At 49.1% G+C, this 18,124-nt stretch overlaps 1 protein-coding gene across 2 annotated transcripts; it reads left to right on the top strand.

Annotated features, from left to right (window-relative positions):
• Window positions 1-816: 816 nt before the first annotated feature.
• On the top strand, window positions 817-11,803 carry cbx2 (chromobox homolog 2 (Drosophila Pc class)). 2 transcript variants are annotated; one of them, XM_056288670.1, is made up of 5 exons: window positions 821-900; window positions 987-1,030; window positions 8,388-8,453; window positions 10,183-10,252; window positions 10,338-11,803. In XM_056288670.1, exons 1-5 carry the CDS (start codon window positions 829-831, stop codon window positions 11,751-11,753), a joined length of 1,668 nt encoding a protein of 555 aa, XP_056144645.1. In that variant the 5' UTR covers window positions 821-828; the 3' UTR covers window positions 11,754-11,803. The 2 variants fall into 2 exon arrangements, 1 of the variants encoding a protein (XP_056144645.1); XR_008810873.1 differs by lacking the exons at window positions 8,388-8,453; window positions 10,183-10,252; window positions 10,338-11,803 and adding an exon at window positions 2,951-3,205 and having other exon boundaries at window positions 817-900.
• The last annotated feature ends 6,321 nt before the right edge of the window (window positions 11,804-18,124 follow it).

Here is an 18,124-nt window from a genome sequence, read left to right as displayed (position 1 = left end):
GACATATAAACCTTCACATTACTACATGTGTAATAACCATCCTGTCAGATCAGGACATATAAACCTTCACGTTACTACATGTGTAATAACCATCTTGTCAGATCAGGACATATACACCTTCACATGACATTTGTGACATGAGAAAGTCACGCTGCGGCCATGACTGCTCATGCGCCTCTGGCACTTCTCGTTTCCATGGGAACCGCGTTGTTGTTGTTTGAAAAAGCGCCGTTGCTGCTGTTAAACGTTGGGTGTGATGTGATGACAGCTGTATGAGGGGCAGCCATATTTAACTATAGAACATGTGCAAATTGCCCATATATAAACCATATGAATTGGAAACATGTCTTTTTAAATTATTAGGAGAAAATGCGAAGTAAAGGTGTGATGAATGTAAGCGTTTGTATCACTTTATTACACAGGGGTTAGTTACAAGGTGTGGGTTGGGGACAAGCCCACAACAGGGACATTGTGCCACGTTTGAATCGTCGCCAGACTGAGCAGGTATTAAGACGTCATCACTGAGACACAAAGCTGTTCTTCACAGCCACCACCAGCTAACCCTCACGAATACCATCTGTGTTTTAACACCAAGAAACCAAACGTGTTCTTGTCGAACGTCCACCCTGGGCGCACAAACCCCCTCCCCTGGTCGCAGGCTCGGCCGGCGCGGAGGGAAACGTGGCGCTGTGCCACTCGGCGCGGACGGAAGCCGCGGAGGGACCGCCGCGGCGCCGCTGCTGGGCTGCTGCGCTGCTGGGCTGCGCTGGGCCCGCCTCCCCATTCTTCTCGTGTGAGGAGAGTAAGCAGTGCGGGCGAAGGGCGGACATGGAGGAGCTGAGCGCCGTGGGAGAGCAGGTCTTCGATGCTGAATGCATCCTCAACAAGCGGCTCAGGAAGGTCAGACGCCACGCTAAGCTCTTGTGGTTTGTACCGCCGTCAGCCACGCGCCGTCTCACGCCTTTCTCACTCTTTAATCCCCGCAGGGAAAGTTGGAGTTTCTGGTGAAGTGGAGGGGATGGTCGTCCAAGTAAGTAGGAGAGCGGTGCGGAGCGAGAGAGAGAGAGACGGGGGGGGGGGGGGGAGAGACTCAAACAATGAAAACAACAACAAGGTGTCGCTTGTTGCTCGCCGTGCGGACCTCGGCGGTTCCGGGCGGGCTGAAGCGGGTAAACGGCGGTTCCGAGCGTAAATCCCCCGAACCGCTTCGGTCGCTTCTTGCTCTTCCGACGCCTCTTTTGTTCATTTACACCTCCAACTGTGGAAGTCCGCCGAGAGCCGAACCGAGCAGCTGGTTCTGGTCGAACCCAAGCCCGGCGGCTTCCCAGCCGGCGGCCCGGTTCAAACCCGAGAGGTCGCCCCTTGCTACACGTCCGCTCAGTGTGTATTCCACTTTAACGGGTTAATGGTTTCCCAGCTAAGCCGCGCGTCCCCCTACTGTAGTAAACAGGCTGTGTGGTTCTACCCCCTCAGTCCGTCCAGCACCAGGCCGTCCAGTCTGTGTGCCGGACGGACCTTCTCGTTCTGCCCGTGCACCCCCGATGTCTTCTCGTCACTTTGCCCCTTTCCATTCATTCCACATTGTTGCTGTAATCCTGCCATCAATGCACACTGTTGCCAGCCAGACCCGCACTTGTATGGGCCAGGCCTGTGGCCTTCTGCAGGGGGACACATCCTTTGTGTGAGGGGAGTGGAGGGAGGGAGGGGGGTGTCTTTTTTTTAAGTGGTCAAAATAGGCTACCCCAACAAACGACTGGTGACGAGAAAGGTCCGTCAGCCCATATATAGAAATATATATATATATGTGTAATAACCAGTTTTAAACTATTCTCACTGGAGTTGTAGCATCACAAGCGTCATAATAATAATGATAATAATAATAACAATGATAATAATAATAATTATAACAATAATACAACATTTTGTTTGTGGGAGCCTCGCAGAGCACTCAAGGACACCTTACAGAAGACCGGCAGCTCTGTACCAGACAGCATAAAGTCAAAACAAAGCAGGTAGACAATAAAAAGTTAACACAACAGATAAGTGTAAATCACCATCTGCACACAGCTCAGTGCAGCGTGGATCAGACTGAATATGCCAGTTAGAAAAGGTGGGTTTTGAGATGGGAGGTGAAGGCTGAAAGAGAGTCAGTGTTGTGAAGGTCTTGTGGGAGAGAGGTCTATAGGCGGGGGGAGAATGACCGAAGGCTCTAGACCCCGTGGTAGTCCAGTGGGGCCGATGGTGTAGTGAGTTGGAGAGCAGAAGAGGCTGTGAGAGAGCGGGAGGGCGTGTGGATATGAAGGAGTTCAGAAAGATATGAAGGAGCTGGGTTATTAAGGCCTTAAAGTTGAGGAGCAGGATCTGGAAGTCCACACGGTATTTAACAGGGAGCCAGTGGAGCTGCTGCAGGACAGCAGTGACGTGATCTATGGAAGGAGTTCTGGTACTGATACGGGCAGCTGGATTGGTGGTCACGGTCATAAATCTGACATCTACTGGTTCACTCTGTGATTGTTTTGAGATTTGGGGGAAAAAAGGGTGCTAAGCGAATCCTTTGCCACTATTGTTTTCGCAGCACTTCCTGCGGTGCAGCCACCATGTGCACTTGGTGAGGAGATAATCACATGTGTGCCGCGCTCATCTCAAGTGCCTTGCTGATCCTGCGCTGTGTGGGAGGGGCCGGGCCTATTCTTTGCGACCATTTGCTTTTTTTTTTTTAACAAAGTTTGAGCAACTTTATACAGGTGGGGGCTGGCAGAGCGGTATCCTCTGTGATGGGTTTCGGTACCGTAGCATGGAGGCATGACTTTTTGTGCTCGGGTGTGTAACAGGATGTGGGATGCAAGAGTTCATCGACTGACATGTTATGTTGATGTAATATTACACGTTGCTCCTCAGCTGTGCCTCTTTTCATGCATGTAAGTTATTCTAATACTACGTCATCTTACAGACACTTGAAATCCACCGTCCAGTACGGGTGACTCGCCAGCAACCTGTGTGGCTGGCAGCGGTGTGGGGAGGGAAGAGGCCCCGAGACAAAAAGCACAGCTACGTGAGAAAAGGCAGCTGCTCTGTAACACAGATCTAGAGAAGGGTGTGGCGGTGACGTGAGGATCACACGGACAGGGGGTCTGATGTGATGGAGAGTTTCGTAAGAGCTGGTACTACGTGTGCACAAGTCTGCTGTCTGTGTTGTGTATCGATTTTGAAGACGTGCCACGTGAAATAATTATTTTCTACCTGAGCTGTTCTCCATCATTAAACTTCTGGAAATGTTGCACAGCAGCTGCTTTTCCCTTTCTTCCCATTTTGTTGTATGTCTTTCCACCGGTAAACTTAACAGTTTTCCAGACAAGCCTCTCAAAAGGGAAGCGACACCCGCGTTGCCATTTACATCATCCCTTCTCATGCGTTCATCACTTACACTGTAATGTGTGGCTGTTTACCAATTAGCCAGAAGTGTCGGCTCATTTCTCGGCTACATTTGTCCAATAAAAGACACCATTTCCTCCTCTGGACTTGATTGACAGCAGCTCGGCAGATGGCTTATTAGACACTGCTCCCGCCCCCTTCCCTCACCGGGCTGCACCGTGACGGCACAGATCTGCCCCGTGCAGACTGTCCCGTGCAGACTGCCCCCGTGCAGACTGCTCCATGCAGACTGCCCCGTGCAGACTGCCCCATGCACACTGTCCCATGCACACTGTCCCATGCAGACTGCCTCGTGCACACTGTCCCGTGCAGACTGCCCCGTGCACACTGTCTTGTGTAGACTGTCCTGTGCAGACTGCCCCGTGCACACTGTCCCGTGCAGACTGCCCCGTGCACACTGTCTTGTGTAGACTGCCTCGTGCACACTGTCCCGTGTAGACTGCCCCGTGCAGACTGCCCCATGCACACTGTCCCATGCACACTGTCCCATGCAGACTGCCTCGTGCACACTGTCCCGTGTAGACTGCCTCGTGCAGACTGTCCCATGCAGACTGCCTCGTGCACACTGTCCCGTGTAGACTGCCCCGTGCAGACTGTCCCATGCAGACTGCCTCGTGCACACTGTCCCGTGCAGACTGCCCCGTGCACACTGTCTTGTGTAGACTGTCCCGTGCAGACTGTCCCGTGCACACTGTCTTGTGCAGACTGTCCCGTGCGTCCCGTGCAGACTGTCCCATGCAGACTGCCCCGTGCACACTGTCCCATGCACACTGTCCCATGCAGACTGTCATCACAAAAGTGGTTCAGCCGAGAGAAAGAAAGAGATTCCACCCACCATTGTTCCACCTCTCTGTGGAGAATATTCAGGTGGCAAAGCCACGCAGCTCTTTTCCCCAACGTCAGTGTGTGAGGGGTAAAAACATAGTCAGGTTCAGCAGGGCCGGTTCTGCAGGGTAGCAACGGGAGCAACCGCACCGGGCCCAGGTCTGGAGGGGGGCCCAGAAAAAAAAAAACCTTTCTGCGCTGATTCTGCTGTAGGTGCAGGGATTGTTATTTGTGTGTGTCAGCAGTGCAAAGAGGCGCTGTATGCTGCTCCTCCTGGCAGTTTCCCTATTGGTTGAGAACGATTTATTTTCAAAAATGTATCAAAAGTTGTGTCGTCGTCCCCTCCCCCATGAGTTAGTATAGCCTGTGGTGAAGACGTGAAATTCGGTTCTACTAACCAAAAACATGTCTGGAAACAAATCTGGTTGTAAGAAAAGAAAATGACAGAAACGTACGGTAGAAAATACAAAAAAAGAGGCAGAAAAGGCAAAGAAGGTATACGGTGCTTGGCTTAACGTTCGGGCAGCAGAACACTTGGAGGACACTGTGGATAGCAGTGAAGCTAGCACATCCACCACATGTGCTGACTCAGCAGCAGAGGATACCAGAGCGGTCAGCGACCGTGGCGCTCGTGCTAGCACCTCCACCGCTATCGAGAATGCAAACGACCACCGAGAATCTGTCGAGGAAGAGGGAAGTCACGAAAGTGATGGGGAGCGTGGGTTTTACTTATTTGATCCTGCACAGTGGCCAGACAGAATGCATGATGATGACATCAGGTTGTTTCTTCTGGTAGCCTGTGCTCACCCCACACACAGATGTGTGGTGTATGCGTGCATGCGTAGGCCTGGGCTTTATGGGTGTTGCTGGTTGTAACGGTCGTGCATGTCTGTGGGGGGTTTTTTTGGGGGGGGGGCGGTGAGCGATGGTTGCTCCCCGGCCCAGAATAGCATAGGACTGGCCCTGAGGTTCAGTGTCAGTATGTGAGGGGTAAAAACATAGTCAGGTTCAGTGTGTGAGGGGTAAAACATAGCCAGGTTAAGTGTGTGAGGGGTAAAAACATAGCCAGGTTCAGTGTGTGAGGGGTAAAACATAGCCAGGTTAAGTGTGTGAGGGGTAAAAACATAGCCAGGTTCAGTGTCAGTATGTGAGGGGTAAAACATAGTCAGGTTCAGTGTCAGTATGTGAGGGGTAAAAACATAGTCAGGTTCAGTGTCAGTATGTGAGGGGTAAAACATAGTCAGGTTCAGTGTCAGTATGTGAGGGGTAAAAACATAGTCAGGTTCAGTGTCAGTGTGTGAGGGGTAAAACATAGCCAGGTTCAGTGTGTGAGGGGTAAAACATAGTCAGGTTCAGTGTGTGAGGGGTAAAACATAGCCAGGTTCAGTGTGTGAGGGGTAAAACATAGTCAGGTTCAGTGTGTGAGGGGTAAAACATAGTCAGGTTCAGTGTGTGAGGGGTAAAACATAGCCAGGTTAAGTGTGTGAGGGGTAAAACATAGTCAGGTTAAATGTGTGAGGGGTAAAACATAGTCAGGTTCAGTGTGTGAGGGGTAAAACATAGTCAGGTTCAGTGTGTGAGGGGTAAAACATAGCCAGGTTCAGTGTGCGAGGGGTAAAACATAGTCAGGTTCAGTGTGTGAGGGGTAAAACATAGTCAGGTTCAGTGTGTGAGGGGTAAAACATAGTCAGGTTCAGTGTGTGAGGGGTAAAACATAGTCAGGTTCAGTGTGTGAGGGGTAAAACATAGTCAGGTTCAGTGTGTGAGGGGTAAAACATAGTCAGGTTCAGTGTGTGAGGGGTAAAACAGCCAGGTTAAGTGTGTGAGGGGTAAAACATAGTCAGGTTCAGTGTGTGAGGGGTAAAAACAGTCAGGTTCAGTGTGTGAGGGGTAAAAACAGTCAGTGTCAGTGTGTGAGGGGTAAAACATAGTCAGGTTCAGTGTGTGAGGGGTAAAACATAGCCAGGTTAAGTGTGTGAGGGGTAAAACATAGTCAGGTTAAATGTGTGAGGGGTAAAACATAGTCAGGTTAAGTGTGTGAGGGGTAAAACATAGCCAGGTTAAGTGTGTGAGGGGTAAAACATAGTCAGGTCCAGTGTGTGAGGGGTAAAAACAGTCAGGTTCAGTGTGTGAGGGGTAAAACATAGTCAAGTTCAGTGTGTGAGGGGTAAAACATAGCCAGGTTAAGTGTGTGAGGGGTAAAAACAGTCAGGTTCAGTGTGTGAGGGGTAAAACATAGTCAAGTTCAGTGTGTGAGGGGTAAAACATAGCCAGGTTAAGTCTGTGAGGGGTAAAAACAGTCAGGTCCAGTGTGTGAGGGGTAAAAACAGTCAGGTTCAGTGTGTGAGGGGTAAAACATAGTCAAGTTCAGTGTGTGAGAGGTAAAAACAGTCAGGTTCAGATTCAAACCTACAAGACAAACCCCTTCACGCACACGCTGTTCGTGATTCAACCACTGCTCTGTGTGTTCCTGCTTTGTTTGTTTGTCTATTTATTTGGATTTCCCCCCTTTTCTCCCCAACTGTACTTGGCCAATCACCCCACTCTTCCGAGCCGTCCTGGTCTCTGCTCCACCCCCTCTGCTGATCCGGGGAGGGCTGCAGACAAACACATGCCTCCTCCCATACATGTGGAGTCACCGGCCGCTTCTTTTCACCTGACAGTGAGGAGTTTCACCAGGGAGACGTAGCGTGTGGGAGGATCACGCTATTCCCCCCAGTTCCCCCTTTTCCCCCCTGACCGGAGGAGGCGCTAGTGCAGCGACCAGGACACGTAACCACATCCGGCTTCCCACCCGCAGACACGGCCAAATGTGTCTGTAGGGACGCCCGACCAAGCCGGAGGTAACACGGGGATTTGAACCAGCGATCCCCATGTTGGTAGGCAACGGGATAGACTGCTATGCCACCCGGACACTTGCTTTAAGCTTTGATTGGTTTATTTGGGGTTGTGTTACTTGATCAGTTTGTTTTTATTATTATTAATGGAGGTGGGAGCGGTGTATGAAGTATTACACCGCTCCCACCTGAAGTATTACACCAAGTATTACTTGGAGAAAGCTCTGGGTTTGACTTCATCTGTGCCAGAGTCATCGTGCCAGAAAACTGATCAGGCAAGTTGTGTATCAGTAATTAGCCAACTGATGTCGTGGTTGTAATGAGTCTTTGACCCGGCGCAATGCTGAAATTAGATTTTGATGGCAGTTGCCAGGAACGTGTAAAGATGTGGTCATGACAAATCAAACAACCGTATTAACTCGTGGAAATAATATGTCAGACTCGGTGTTCAAAACACTACAGTCGTGAACAAAACCTCGGATGCCCTTCAGATACACATAAAGACTACCAGATAATAGGCTGACATAAAAGGAGAACATCAGGGGCGTCTGGGTAGCGTGGCGGTCTATTCCGTTGCCGACCAACACGGGGATCGCCGGTTCGAATCTCCGTGTTACCTCCGGCTTGGTCGGGCGTCTCTACAGACACAATTGGCTGTGTCTGCAGGTGGGAAGCCAGCTGTGGTTATGTGTCCTGGTCGCTGCACTAGCGCCTCCTCTGGTCGGTCGAGGCAACTGTTCGGGGGGGCGGACTGAGGGGAATAGCGTGATCCTCCCACGCACTACGTCCCCCTGGTGAAACTCCTCACTGTCAGGTGAAAAGAAGCGGCTGGTGACTCCACATGTACGGGAGGAGGCATGTGGTAGTCTGCAGCCCTCCCCGGATCAGCAGAGGGGGTGGAGCAGAGACCGGGACGGCTCAGAAAATAGGGTAATTGGTGAAGTACAGTTGGGGAGAAAAAATTTAGAAAAAAAAGCTTAAAGGAGAACGGCACATTTCAGTGAAAAAAGAAAGAAAGTGAGCTGACTAATAAGACAGTACGTATGCACGCTGGTGAGGAGGGATTTCCTCATTTCTGGTGGCTGCTCGTTCTCCCTGTCAACCGGACCTGCTGGAGTGTGTCGTGTGTTTGCCATTCCGTTGAAAGCAATATGCAGTTGCAGGAGGTCCCCATCTAGGTTCTAAATCAGAAGTGCTGCGTTTCTGTTTAGCGTTTTAAATGCTGTTTGGTTAAAAGCTGACGTTTGCTAAGCGACATGTCGACTGACACTTAAAAATGTTAATTTATTTCAGACACAATAGCTGGGAACCCCAGGAAAACATCCTTGACCCAAGACTGTTGGCTGCCTTCAACAAGAAGTGAGCTTCTCATTGTCTCCACATTCACACGGGCTATCGCCTCCTTAAACCCTCCTCCTTACAACACTAAGGCAGATGTGAACTAACGAACATCTGGGCTGTTGGCGTGCATGTGACCTACATGCATTCTCGTGCTATAAACAGCACAATACCTCTCATCGGTGTCATCTTTGTAAATTCATGTAGTCTTAACCAGGGTTAGTCCCAGTAAAGTATGGAGAAACGACCTTGTCCCGTCCTGAGAAACATGACATTTCGTGTCGTTGTATAGCCAGGGTGATTCCTTGTGTTGAATTATTAATCGTTCATAGGGCGTAGTGCCCAACTTGGCACTCGTATTACCCAGCGACAACAAATTTACACCAGATGTCAACAAAAATTCCTCATAAAAAAATTACCTTCAAATACAAGACGTTAAGGTCTAGAAAAAGTAAGGAAATCTAAGATGAGACATGTGCAGGAAATGTCTTGATGCATGCTCAGTAATCCAGGTGAGGAACTCCCAGGAAGGTGAATCAGCTCATCTGGACACAACCTTTCTTGAGAGAAATGTTTCCTCACTCATCTAATGCCCCTTTTCCACTACACGGTACCGGCTCGACTCGACTCGACTTTCTCGTTTTCCATTACTGGAAAGTACCGGCATTTTGGTAACCGTTACCACTTTTCTGGTACCACCTTTGTTGAGGTTCCAAAAAACTGGAGCGGGTACAAAATCAATGCAGACCAGCTACACTGACGGGGCACTGTTACGGTAATGGAAAAACGACGCTGCGAGTCGAGCTGAGTCGAGCCGAGCCAGTATCATGTAGTGGAAAAGGGGCAAAAGTGACCTCTTCAGTCTCAACTGACTGCAGGTGCCTCACAACCGGAAACCAACGACCGGTTTCATATGCAGATTGCTGTGACCATTAACTAGAGCTACAATGGCCATGTGTACTGTTCACAGAGGAATGGGTTGGGGAATAGTTGCAAACAGTTGAGACAGGTATTTTTCAAACACCGTGTCTCAGTTGCTTTCAAACCCCAAAACACGCTGCCCCAGAAATTGGTCCACCTCCAAGGATCAAGTTCCCTGGCACAAACAGAGCAATATAGTGTAGTTGTTAAGTGCAGGGAGGATTGCCGTGACTTGTACATTGGGGAAACTAAACAAACGCTGGCCAAGAGGATGGTACAACACAGGAGAGCTAACACATCAGGCCAGGACTCCACAGTCTACACCATCTACAGGATGAGGATGAGGATGTGACCATCCTTGATAGGGAGGAACGCTGGTTTGAACGGGGAGTCAAAGAGGCCATCTGTGTGAAGAGGGAACGACCATCCCTGAACCGCAGGGGGAGCCTAAGAGTACATCTGTCACCATTTTACAATACTGTGATTGCAACATGGCCATTGTAACTCTAGTTAATGGCCACGGCAATTTGCATATGAAACTGGTCGTTGGTTTGGGTCGTTATGCCACTGTATTGTTTATTAGGGTGGGGATACCTGCAGTCAGTTGACACTGAAGAGGTCACTTAGACGAGTGATGAAACGTTTCTCCCAATAAACGTTGTGTGTGTAAACGATGTTTAGGAAACTTTCCTGATTATTAATCATACCTCATTATTCTTCTATTTAAGATACCCTATGAATTGCTGAGAATTAATTGGTGAGAAGTGCTAATTAATTCCCAATTCCCTGACTCTGTTCCCATTTTCCTGTTTGTTTGAAATCAAATCAGAGAGCAAGAAAAAGAGCTTCTGCTGCGTAAGAGAGGGAAAAGACCGAGAGGAAGACCGCGGAAAATCGTGGTAAGTGGAATTGTAAAAGGAACATCAATTTAATCGTTTTCTTTTTTATGGCAAAATTAAAAGATTACTTTTCCTCTTAATTTAGGAAAACATGCCTGAAGCATCACAGTCTGCCAGTTCCTCATCTGGCTCATCATCGTCATCATCTGACTCATCATCTTCATGTTCTTCCTCCTCATCCTCATCCGATGATGATGATGATGACGACAACGATGACAATGACAACAGCGGTAATGTCAAACAGCCAGGTCCACTTGTCAGAACACGAGAGCTTCATCCCGTCCCTCAAAAGAAGGCGCAGATAGTGATTGCCAAACAAGAGCCCCCAAAGAAGCGAGGTAGAAAACCCCTGTCCCCTGAGCTGAAGGCGTTCCAGTCAAAGAAGAGCCCTCGCAAGATCCTAAAGACTGCCGCCAAAGACCCCACTACAGACCTTCAAGGAGCAATTAAGAAACCTGTTCACCCAGCCAGCTTTACTTTCATGGGGTTCCATCGCGGCTCAGCCAGAGATTCAGTGGGTGGCCACAGCAGGAGCTCTCTTGCACATGGTGAAGCGAATAAAAATTCCATCAGCTCTGTGGGTTCTGGGAGGTCAGGTCAGCTGGCCTCCCCCTCCCCACACACATCTGACCAAAACATGAACGTCTCTCTGGGCAAATGGTCAATCACCAATATAAGCAGCGGGACTGGCCTGAATTTGAAAACAGCTGCTAATAAATCAAAAGGGGTAGCAGCACTGAACCTGAATACTTCCAAGCACACCCAGCACGGAACTACTCAGCATACATTAAGCTCTCCCAGTGGACAAAAGAAGCCAGAGACCCCTGTGTCAACACCTCTGCAACGAATGCCCAATAATAAAGCAGCTGCCTCATCTCCCACAAAGAATGGTCCCCCCAATCAAGCCTCTGGCCTTCAGCCTCTCAACCTGCAGAGTATGAACAAATCTCTGCAAGGCAGTGATGGAAACGGTACTGTTCCTGCATCAGGCCTGAGAAGTGCCACGAACCCAGCACGGAAAATGACTGTAGGGCAGTGTCAAGAGCCTAATCCAGCTCAGACTCCTGCCACCCCTGGAGGACTCCAGCCCAGAAAGAGTCAGCCAGGGGTTGACAAAGTCAAAGAGACAACTGAAATGGGTGTTACTGGGGAAAGGCAGGTCACCAGGGCCCAGGGCAGGCTTGAGAAGAGTGGTATTCAGAACTCTGCTGCAGAGGGCCAAGGAAAACGAGAGCGATCCGCCTCCAAAGATGGCAAGAAGGCCAAAATGAGCGAGATGAGCACAGGAGAGGAGGGAAGTAGCTCGGACTCTGACCAGGATTCCTCTTACCGCGGAAACGGTCCAGACCTTTCCATCTCAGTGCAAAGCAACCAGGACTGGAAGCCCACACGTAGTCTGATTGAACATGTGTTCGTCACAGATGTCACTGCCAATCTGGTCACTGTAACAGTCAAGGAGTCACCAACCAGTGTGGGTTTCTTCAGCATCCGCAATTATTGACCGCATACAACATGCTGCCCCCGCCAAGTGGGCTTCAAAGGGGGGGGGTCCCTGGCTGGGTACTGAAGGAACTAGAAAAACTGGCTAAATTGGCAGGGGAACAAGTTAAAAGATGAGGTAAAGTGTATCCGCTTCTGATTTTCTGTTTATTTATTTGATTAGATGTTTAAAAATGTTCAACTAATGTCCGTTGTGGTCATTGCCCCGGGGCATTGGAGCAAGTCGTTCATCCTGCCTTTTATATGCAATAATTACATGACATATATAAATCAACGTTGTCGGTTTTATGGCCCTCCAACCAGCATTCCTTAAGTCAAACTGGATCACCCTAACACTGTTTCCCCCGCTGGAATTTCCTTAAGGGTTCAACAACAGTGCTAGTTCGGAGTAGCGCAACCACGGACATTTTTATCATGTCAGCAATGATGAAGGGAGGACGATGTTATTTTTGATCGACAGTGGGCGTTGGTGCTTGGTAATTTCTGAAATAATCCCTTTACAGCATCTTGTTTTACAACTAGCGATGTGAAGATCTCCAGGGTCCAGTGTTGGTTCAGGGTTCACAAACGTAGCAGCAGGGATGTGTGGTGTGCGGTTCATGAAGAATATTGACCTGGAGGTTTAAAGTTACTGGGGTAAATAAGATTGGGTGGGGGGGTGGGGGGGTTGACCAGTACAACTGTCACAAATGTAACTGTCACAAATGTTGTGTGTCAATACCCCCGTGTTGTTTCCTCATGTTAGTGTTCTGATCAGACAAACTCGACTGGTTTACAACTTACAAATAGTCTACTTCACTGCCAACCACATTTTTTGGCCCTGGCTGTAGGTTTTTTTTTGGTTTTTTTTTTAAGTTTTAACACTCATCGAATTAAGAGATAGTACCCGGGGTAATCTAAACCTTGGGGGTGGTCCCGGGTCATCCTCTGTGTGGAGTTTGCATGTTCTCCCCGTGTCTGTGTGGGTTTCCTCCGGGGGCTCCGGTTTCCTCCCACAGTCCAAAGACATGTAGGTCAGGTGACTCGGCCGTACTAAATTGTCCCCAGGTGTGAATATGTGTGTGTGTGTGTGTGGCCCTGTGATGGCCTGGCGGCCTGTCCAGGGTGTCCCCCCGACTGCCGCCCAATGACTGCTGGGATAGGCTCCAGCATCCCGTGACCCTGAGAGCAGGAGAAGCGGTTTGAATGATGGATGGATGACTGAAGAGAATGTCTTGGGTGTTAATCTATTGGTAAATGATCTACTATTTCTAAATATATCTAAATGGTTAAGTAATTTCCTCATTTAAGCAATAATAGCAGGATATGAGTAAGGCTGGAGTGGTATGTTTTTATGGGTAGCGTAATTTTTTAGATGAGTCCATGGTTGTATAAGCATTTCAGTAGCTAATGTAAAGTAGTTAAGTGGTCCTTTTTATTAATCCTTTTTAGTACTGAGCAAATAGTCGTGTTTCCTTTTCAGATGTTTTATTATAAATAGGCTACCTCTCTGTTTGTATCCATTCTTTGCTGCACATGTTATATAGTATTTGCTTATATTTGCTGTGTAAACCTTCGCTAGTTCTGACAAACAGCTCGAGCAACAGACAGCAGCTTTATTTTTGTTAATGTGAAACACTGTAATTACGACAACAAGCACAAGCGCTTCACACACCGTGTTGCGTTGTGCACAGCCATTATCTCCTGTCTCGGAGAAGGTTCATTCCTCTGTGCAGCCGGTCTATCAGTGCAGCTTTTCCAGGCGGACTCGAGCACGGGGGGGAGAGAGATACGGTATCTCCGTTCTTCCTCGGTGCTCAGATAAGATGGCGCTCTGGCCAAGGTTCCCCTCTTCTGCCAGCACATCAGTCCACAACCTTCCCTCACCAGGGAGTTCGCAGGCAACTCCCCCTCCTGTCAAACTGCTCATTACTACGGACAAAACCGGTGAATAAGTGGCCTTTGTAGGCACGGCAGGTTGAGGAAAGACAGACGACACCTGATGTGGGTTCTCCCCCTTACATCCACCAAAGCTTCATATGACTGCCTGTGTGCCTTTTCTTGAGCACTGAACTAAAATATTACCACTGTGATAGGAAGCGTTGGGTCAGGGGAAAGCCCTAAATTTAACTGCACCACTTTTTCTTTTCTCTGACCACCAAACACCCGATAGTGTTCTCACTGTGGCTATTGGCATTCAGAATGTGTTGTGTTCGAAGTGCCAGATCAGGTTTTCTTTCTTTTTTGTTTTTCTGTGTTCCTTGCAGCTGTGGACATCTCATTTCACTTGCCTGCATGGGTTCAGGAGCTGCACCAACCCCCAGAGGAAAAAAGTCTTTATCTGATGTAACGGAAAAGAAACCACGACAATGTGTGCAGCTTTCTGCTCCCTCGAGAGGAGTTCTGCAACAAAGCACTTCAACCAAACTCCTCCGTCTAATCCTGCTCTGCAGATTGGGCCTTTCTTTCCCACACAGACCAAACAAAAAAGCCATCGCCCCCCGAAAAGCTTCAATTTCAGGTTGCTCAGCAAAAGGAGGGTGCACTGTTGCATATCAAGAACAAAGCAACGTTCTTTTTAATGTTTGAAACCTGCTGTAAAATCAAGACTTCAGATGCAGTGTGACACACAAACACTGAGGCAGACTCAGACAAGCGCTTGACGGAGAATTACCGAGTGAGTCATTCTGAAGCCACATCAGCGAGGTAGTAGTCTGCTCAGAGACGGGAGACGGGAACTCAAGGCCAGTCTGTATACCAGCAGGTGAAACATGTCAGGATGTCTGACAGGCACGGTTTCTTCCGCTGACTTGAACTAGCGGATACGTACATCTGTACTGGTGACAAACTGATCCAACAAGGGGGGAGGAACCTTTTAACCAAACCAATAACCAAAATAGCATTTCCTTGTGTGGTGTGTGAAGCTACAGAGCAATGCAACAAGTTCAGTGAATTGTTTTGTACGCTCAGTATATTTCTTAATCCTTAAAAAAACAAACAAACAAACAAACAAGTGATGGACGATGGCAGGAAAACATGTTTTCGGTTGTGGTCTCATATTTCTTGATATACTAACTGTCTCAAAGGAATGCTGTTCTCTTAACAATCTATTTATTTTGAATAAAGAGACTTTCAGGGTAGGACAGTGTCATCAATCTCTGTATTGTGCCACTTGTCAGATAACTCACTGTAATAAATAGTACTTCCTTAAGCTGCGTCATCATTTTGCATTGTAGTTTTTTGCAGTATATTCAGAATCCTGGCCCGGATCGTGGCAAGCCGTGTCACAAGAGCCACGCGTGTTCAGGGGCTTGGTATATTCTTACACCGGTCCTTTATAAATTCAGGAGCACGAGTGACAAGCTGTGTCCCTGTGATTATTTGGCTTTTCTCACCAAAGCCACAGCACACCAACGCTGTATGCAGAACACGTCTGGAACACGTGTACTTTATGACAGGAGCCACTAGGTGGCAGTGTTGTATCAAGCATGCTCCTTGACTCCACGGCCACACTGCAGGTGTAGGCCAGTGGAGGGAGGGCCGGGAACATTACCTGCAGTGCAGAAGAGGGCAGTCTTCACTCATATGCTTACAAGAAAGATCATTTGGGAAGGTCGCCCTGTGTGGTGGTGCGGCGGCCTGTCCAGGGTGTCTCCCCGCCTGCCGCCCAGTGGCTGCTGGGATAGGCTCCAGCATCCCCGCCACCCTGAGAGCAGGATAAGCTGGTCGGTTCAGATAATGGATGGATGGATAATAGGCAGTCAATGCAAAACAAAACTGGATTACAAAGTGAGTGTTTGTACATTCCCGTGGGTCCTTCCTTGGCCCACGGGTCAAACCTTGTGGCAGCCCTCTTTCAGGCACATGACAAGACCAGATGCTGCTGTCCCCGCCACAATAACAACAATATCTACCCCTTCCTCATCCAGCGAGCTTGCTAATACCGAGATTCCTCTCTAATACAACTTGCTGACAAGCCAAAAACCGAAGCACGACGAACGACTAAACCTCCACCATTCATTCAGCATCATTTGCCTCGGGTCCCTTTGGATGCCTGACATGTACAGGTATTGTTGGCTCAGCAGGAAGCTACTTTTCTAACCCACAATCTTGGTGTATGGTTGGAGTATTTCCACTGAGACGACAGAACGGCTCTGGCCCGGAAGCAACCGCAGATCGACTTTGCTTTGATTTGGCACTTAGCTGTTCTAATCAAATAATCTTTCAATAACATCGGCATGGCTCACTGACAGGGCAGCAGATAAAACGAACCGCCCGTCTGACTCTTCACCGTGGAGCCAAGACTTTCTCCTTTCGTCTTTGTCTCTCACCTTCTCTCACTTCACCGTCCACCCACACTAGTTCTCCCTCTCTCTACCCTCCAATATATCTCACCCATCTATCACCTTTTTCCTTCCTCTTTAGTTCCCCAATCCCCACCTCTCCATCCCCTTTTTTCTCTCCCACCCACTCCATCCGGCTCAGGTTCGTTCAGTCCGCTGTACTGGCTAATTTGTTCTATTAACCCTTGCTGGCCATTGTCACACTTGACCCACAAGGGGCATGTGACCTGTGGCCGTGACTGATAAGTTAAGTGGAGTGTGCTCTGGCCTCCACACAGATATGGATGAGGAGGTCAGATACAGGTGCTCCTCCGTGAGAGTCGCCTTACATGGGGCAGGGCCGCAGACAGGCCGGTGTACCAGGGGTAATGGCAGCCATATGGGTCACACATCATGTGGACATGCATAAAAGTGGCTGGATGTGTAAGTCTTTAGCACGTCAGCGCCGGTCAGTCGCCTTCGAAAAGTTGCTGTGCTGTCTGTAACGCAGGACCCCAGCGACACCCAGATTCCCACAATATGCCATATTTGGTTAGAAATGGGAAAATCCAACGCACAATTTGGTTGTCTCCATCAAAACATGCAATATTATTAAGAGTGCAGGGCTGCCATAAGAGGTTGACTTTAAACCATCGTCTGTTGGAAGAGACTGTGTCGGGCCTTCTCCAGTAACCCCAGCCCCTCCCTGTCCCCCAGCACATTTCAACACCGGGACGCCCCCCCCCCCCACCACCACCACCACCACCCCTGTGTTTACACACTCTTAAAAACACTGTCACAAAGAATGACTAACAGACAGAAGTTATCATTACACAAAGCGCTTGATTCCATAATTTACCGAGATCCCTGTCCCAGTCATGTGGCGCGCTCCCAAAATACATTCAAGTAAACACTTTAGCGACAAAGAGGCACTCACAGTTGCCTGGTATTCATAAACACTATGAACAGTGCAACAGTGTGACCTCCCCAATGTACACTTGGCCGTACGCACACACACACACACACACACACACACACACACACAGAGCATGGCTGAAGCTGTCGGGTCCCCCCCCCCCCACACACACACCTTTACCTCAACACAAACCACCTCCAGCATGGCACACCTGACTCCCTGCAGAATGATTCAGACTCCGTCCATGTGGCACGGCCTCGGCGACTCCTCTCCTCTCCCCTCCTCATCTCACGCTGTTTTGAAGACTACTGGACCTTCATCTGCAGGGAATCCTTCTCTCACCCACAGCTTCTTGTTTTCAGGACCGGGACAGAGGAAATTATTCATCTGTGTACTCAATACTGGCTGGCTTTTCTTTCAGAGCCATGACAATACTTGTTTTTTTAATGCGGTGTCGCGTTTGAACATCAGGACTCCTCGGCGTTGTATTGTGTTTGTTTTCATTTTGTTTGGAATCGCCTTACCTGAAGGACTACAACCAACAGGGCTCGTCGGTCGGTCGGTTTAAAACACTTGGGATGGTCGGTGCTCGATTTCAAAGGATTGTTTAGAAACTCGATCCTGCCCTGCAGCAAGCATACCTTTTCCTTTTCTTTTTTTTCCACCCACATCTCCCTCGGCCTCATTCTAAATCACTCTGCCGAGGCAGTGTAAACAAACTTCAGTTTGCCCTCTGATATTGAGAGGCAAGACAAGCAGCAGTCCTCCGCTGTGACAACACAGCCTCAGACAGGCGATGTCATCCGTCTTACCTCACTCTCCATCCATCACCGTGCCGGAGTCGACGTGTCTGACAGTCCCACTCTCGCTTTTCTAACTGGCACAGGCCTCCACATCTGTCACATTTTCCTCCAGCCTTACTTTATTACACCAGATGGACCCCCCCCACCACCGCCACCCGAGCCTCCGACCACTCGCTCGGCATTCACGGACACCTGAAGGGCAAGCAGGCAGAGAGAGGACATATTGATTAGTCACGGTATCTGATGTCATCTTGGTTCCATAAACACTTTTTCAATCGCCGCTCGGCTACCTGAGAGACCACGCCAGAGACGCCGCGCCACGCCACGCCACAGCCAGGGGGCAGCGTGCTAA

Source organism: Lampris incognitus, chromosome 10, assembly GCF_029633865.1.
Source record: "Lampris incognitus isolate fLamInc1 chromosome 10, fLamInc1.hap2, whole genome shotgun sequence".
NCBI lineage: Eukaryota > Metazoa > Chordata > Actinopteri > Lampriformes > Lampridae > Lampris > Lampris incognitus.
The sequence above is the reverse complement of the archived record's forward strand: the minus strand, read 5'-3'. Positions and strand labels throughout refer to the sequence as shown.

Bases quoted from the DNA above. Each gene is read 5' to 3' on its own strand.
- cbx2 (XM_056288670.1), top strand. From the start codon at position 829: ATGGAGGAGCTGAGCGCCGTGGGAGAGCAGGTCTTCGATGCTGAATGC. The intron at 1,031-8,387 runs GTAAGTAGGAGA...AATTTATTTCAG, and splicing joins TGGAGGGGATGGTCGTCCAA to ACACAATAGCTGGGAACCCC. The intron at 8,454-10,182 runs GTGAGCTTCTCA...AAATCAAATCAG, and splicing joins TTGGCTGCCTTCAACAAGAA to AGAGCAAGAAAAAGAGCTTC.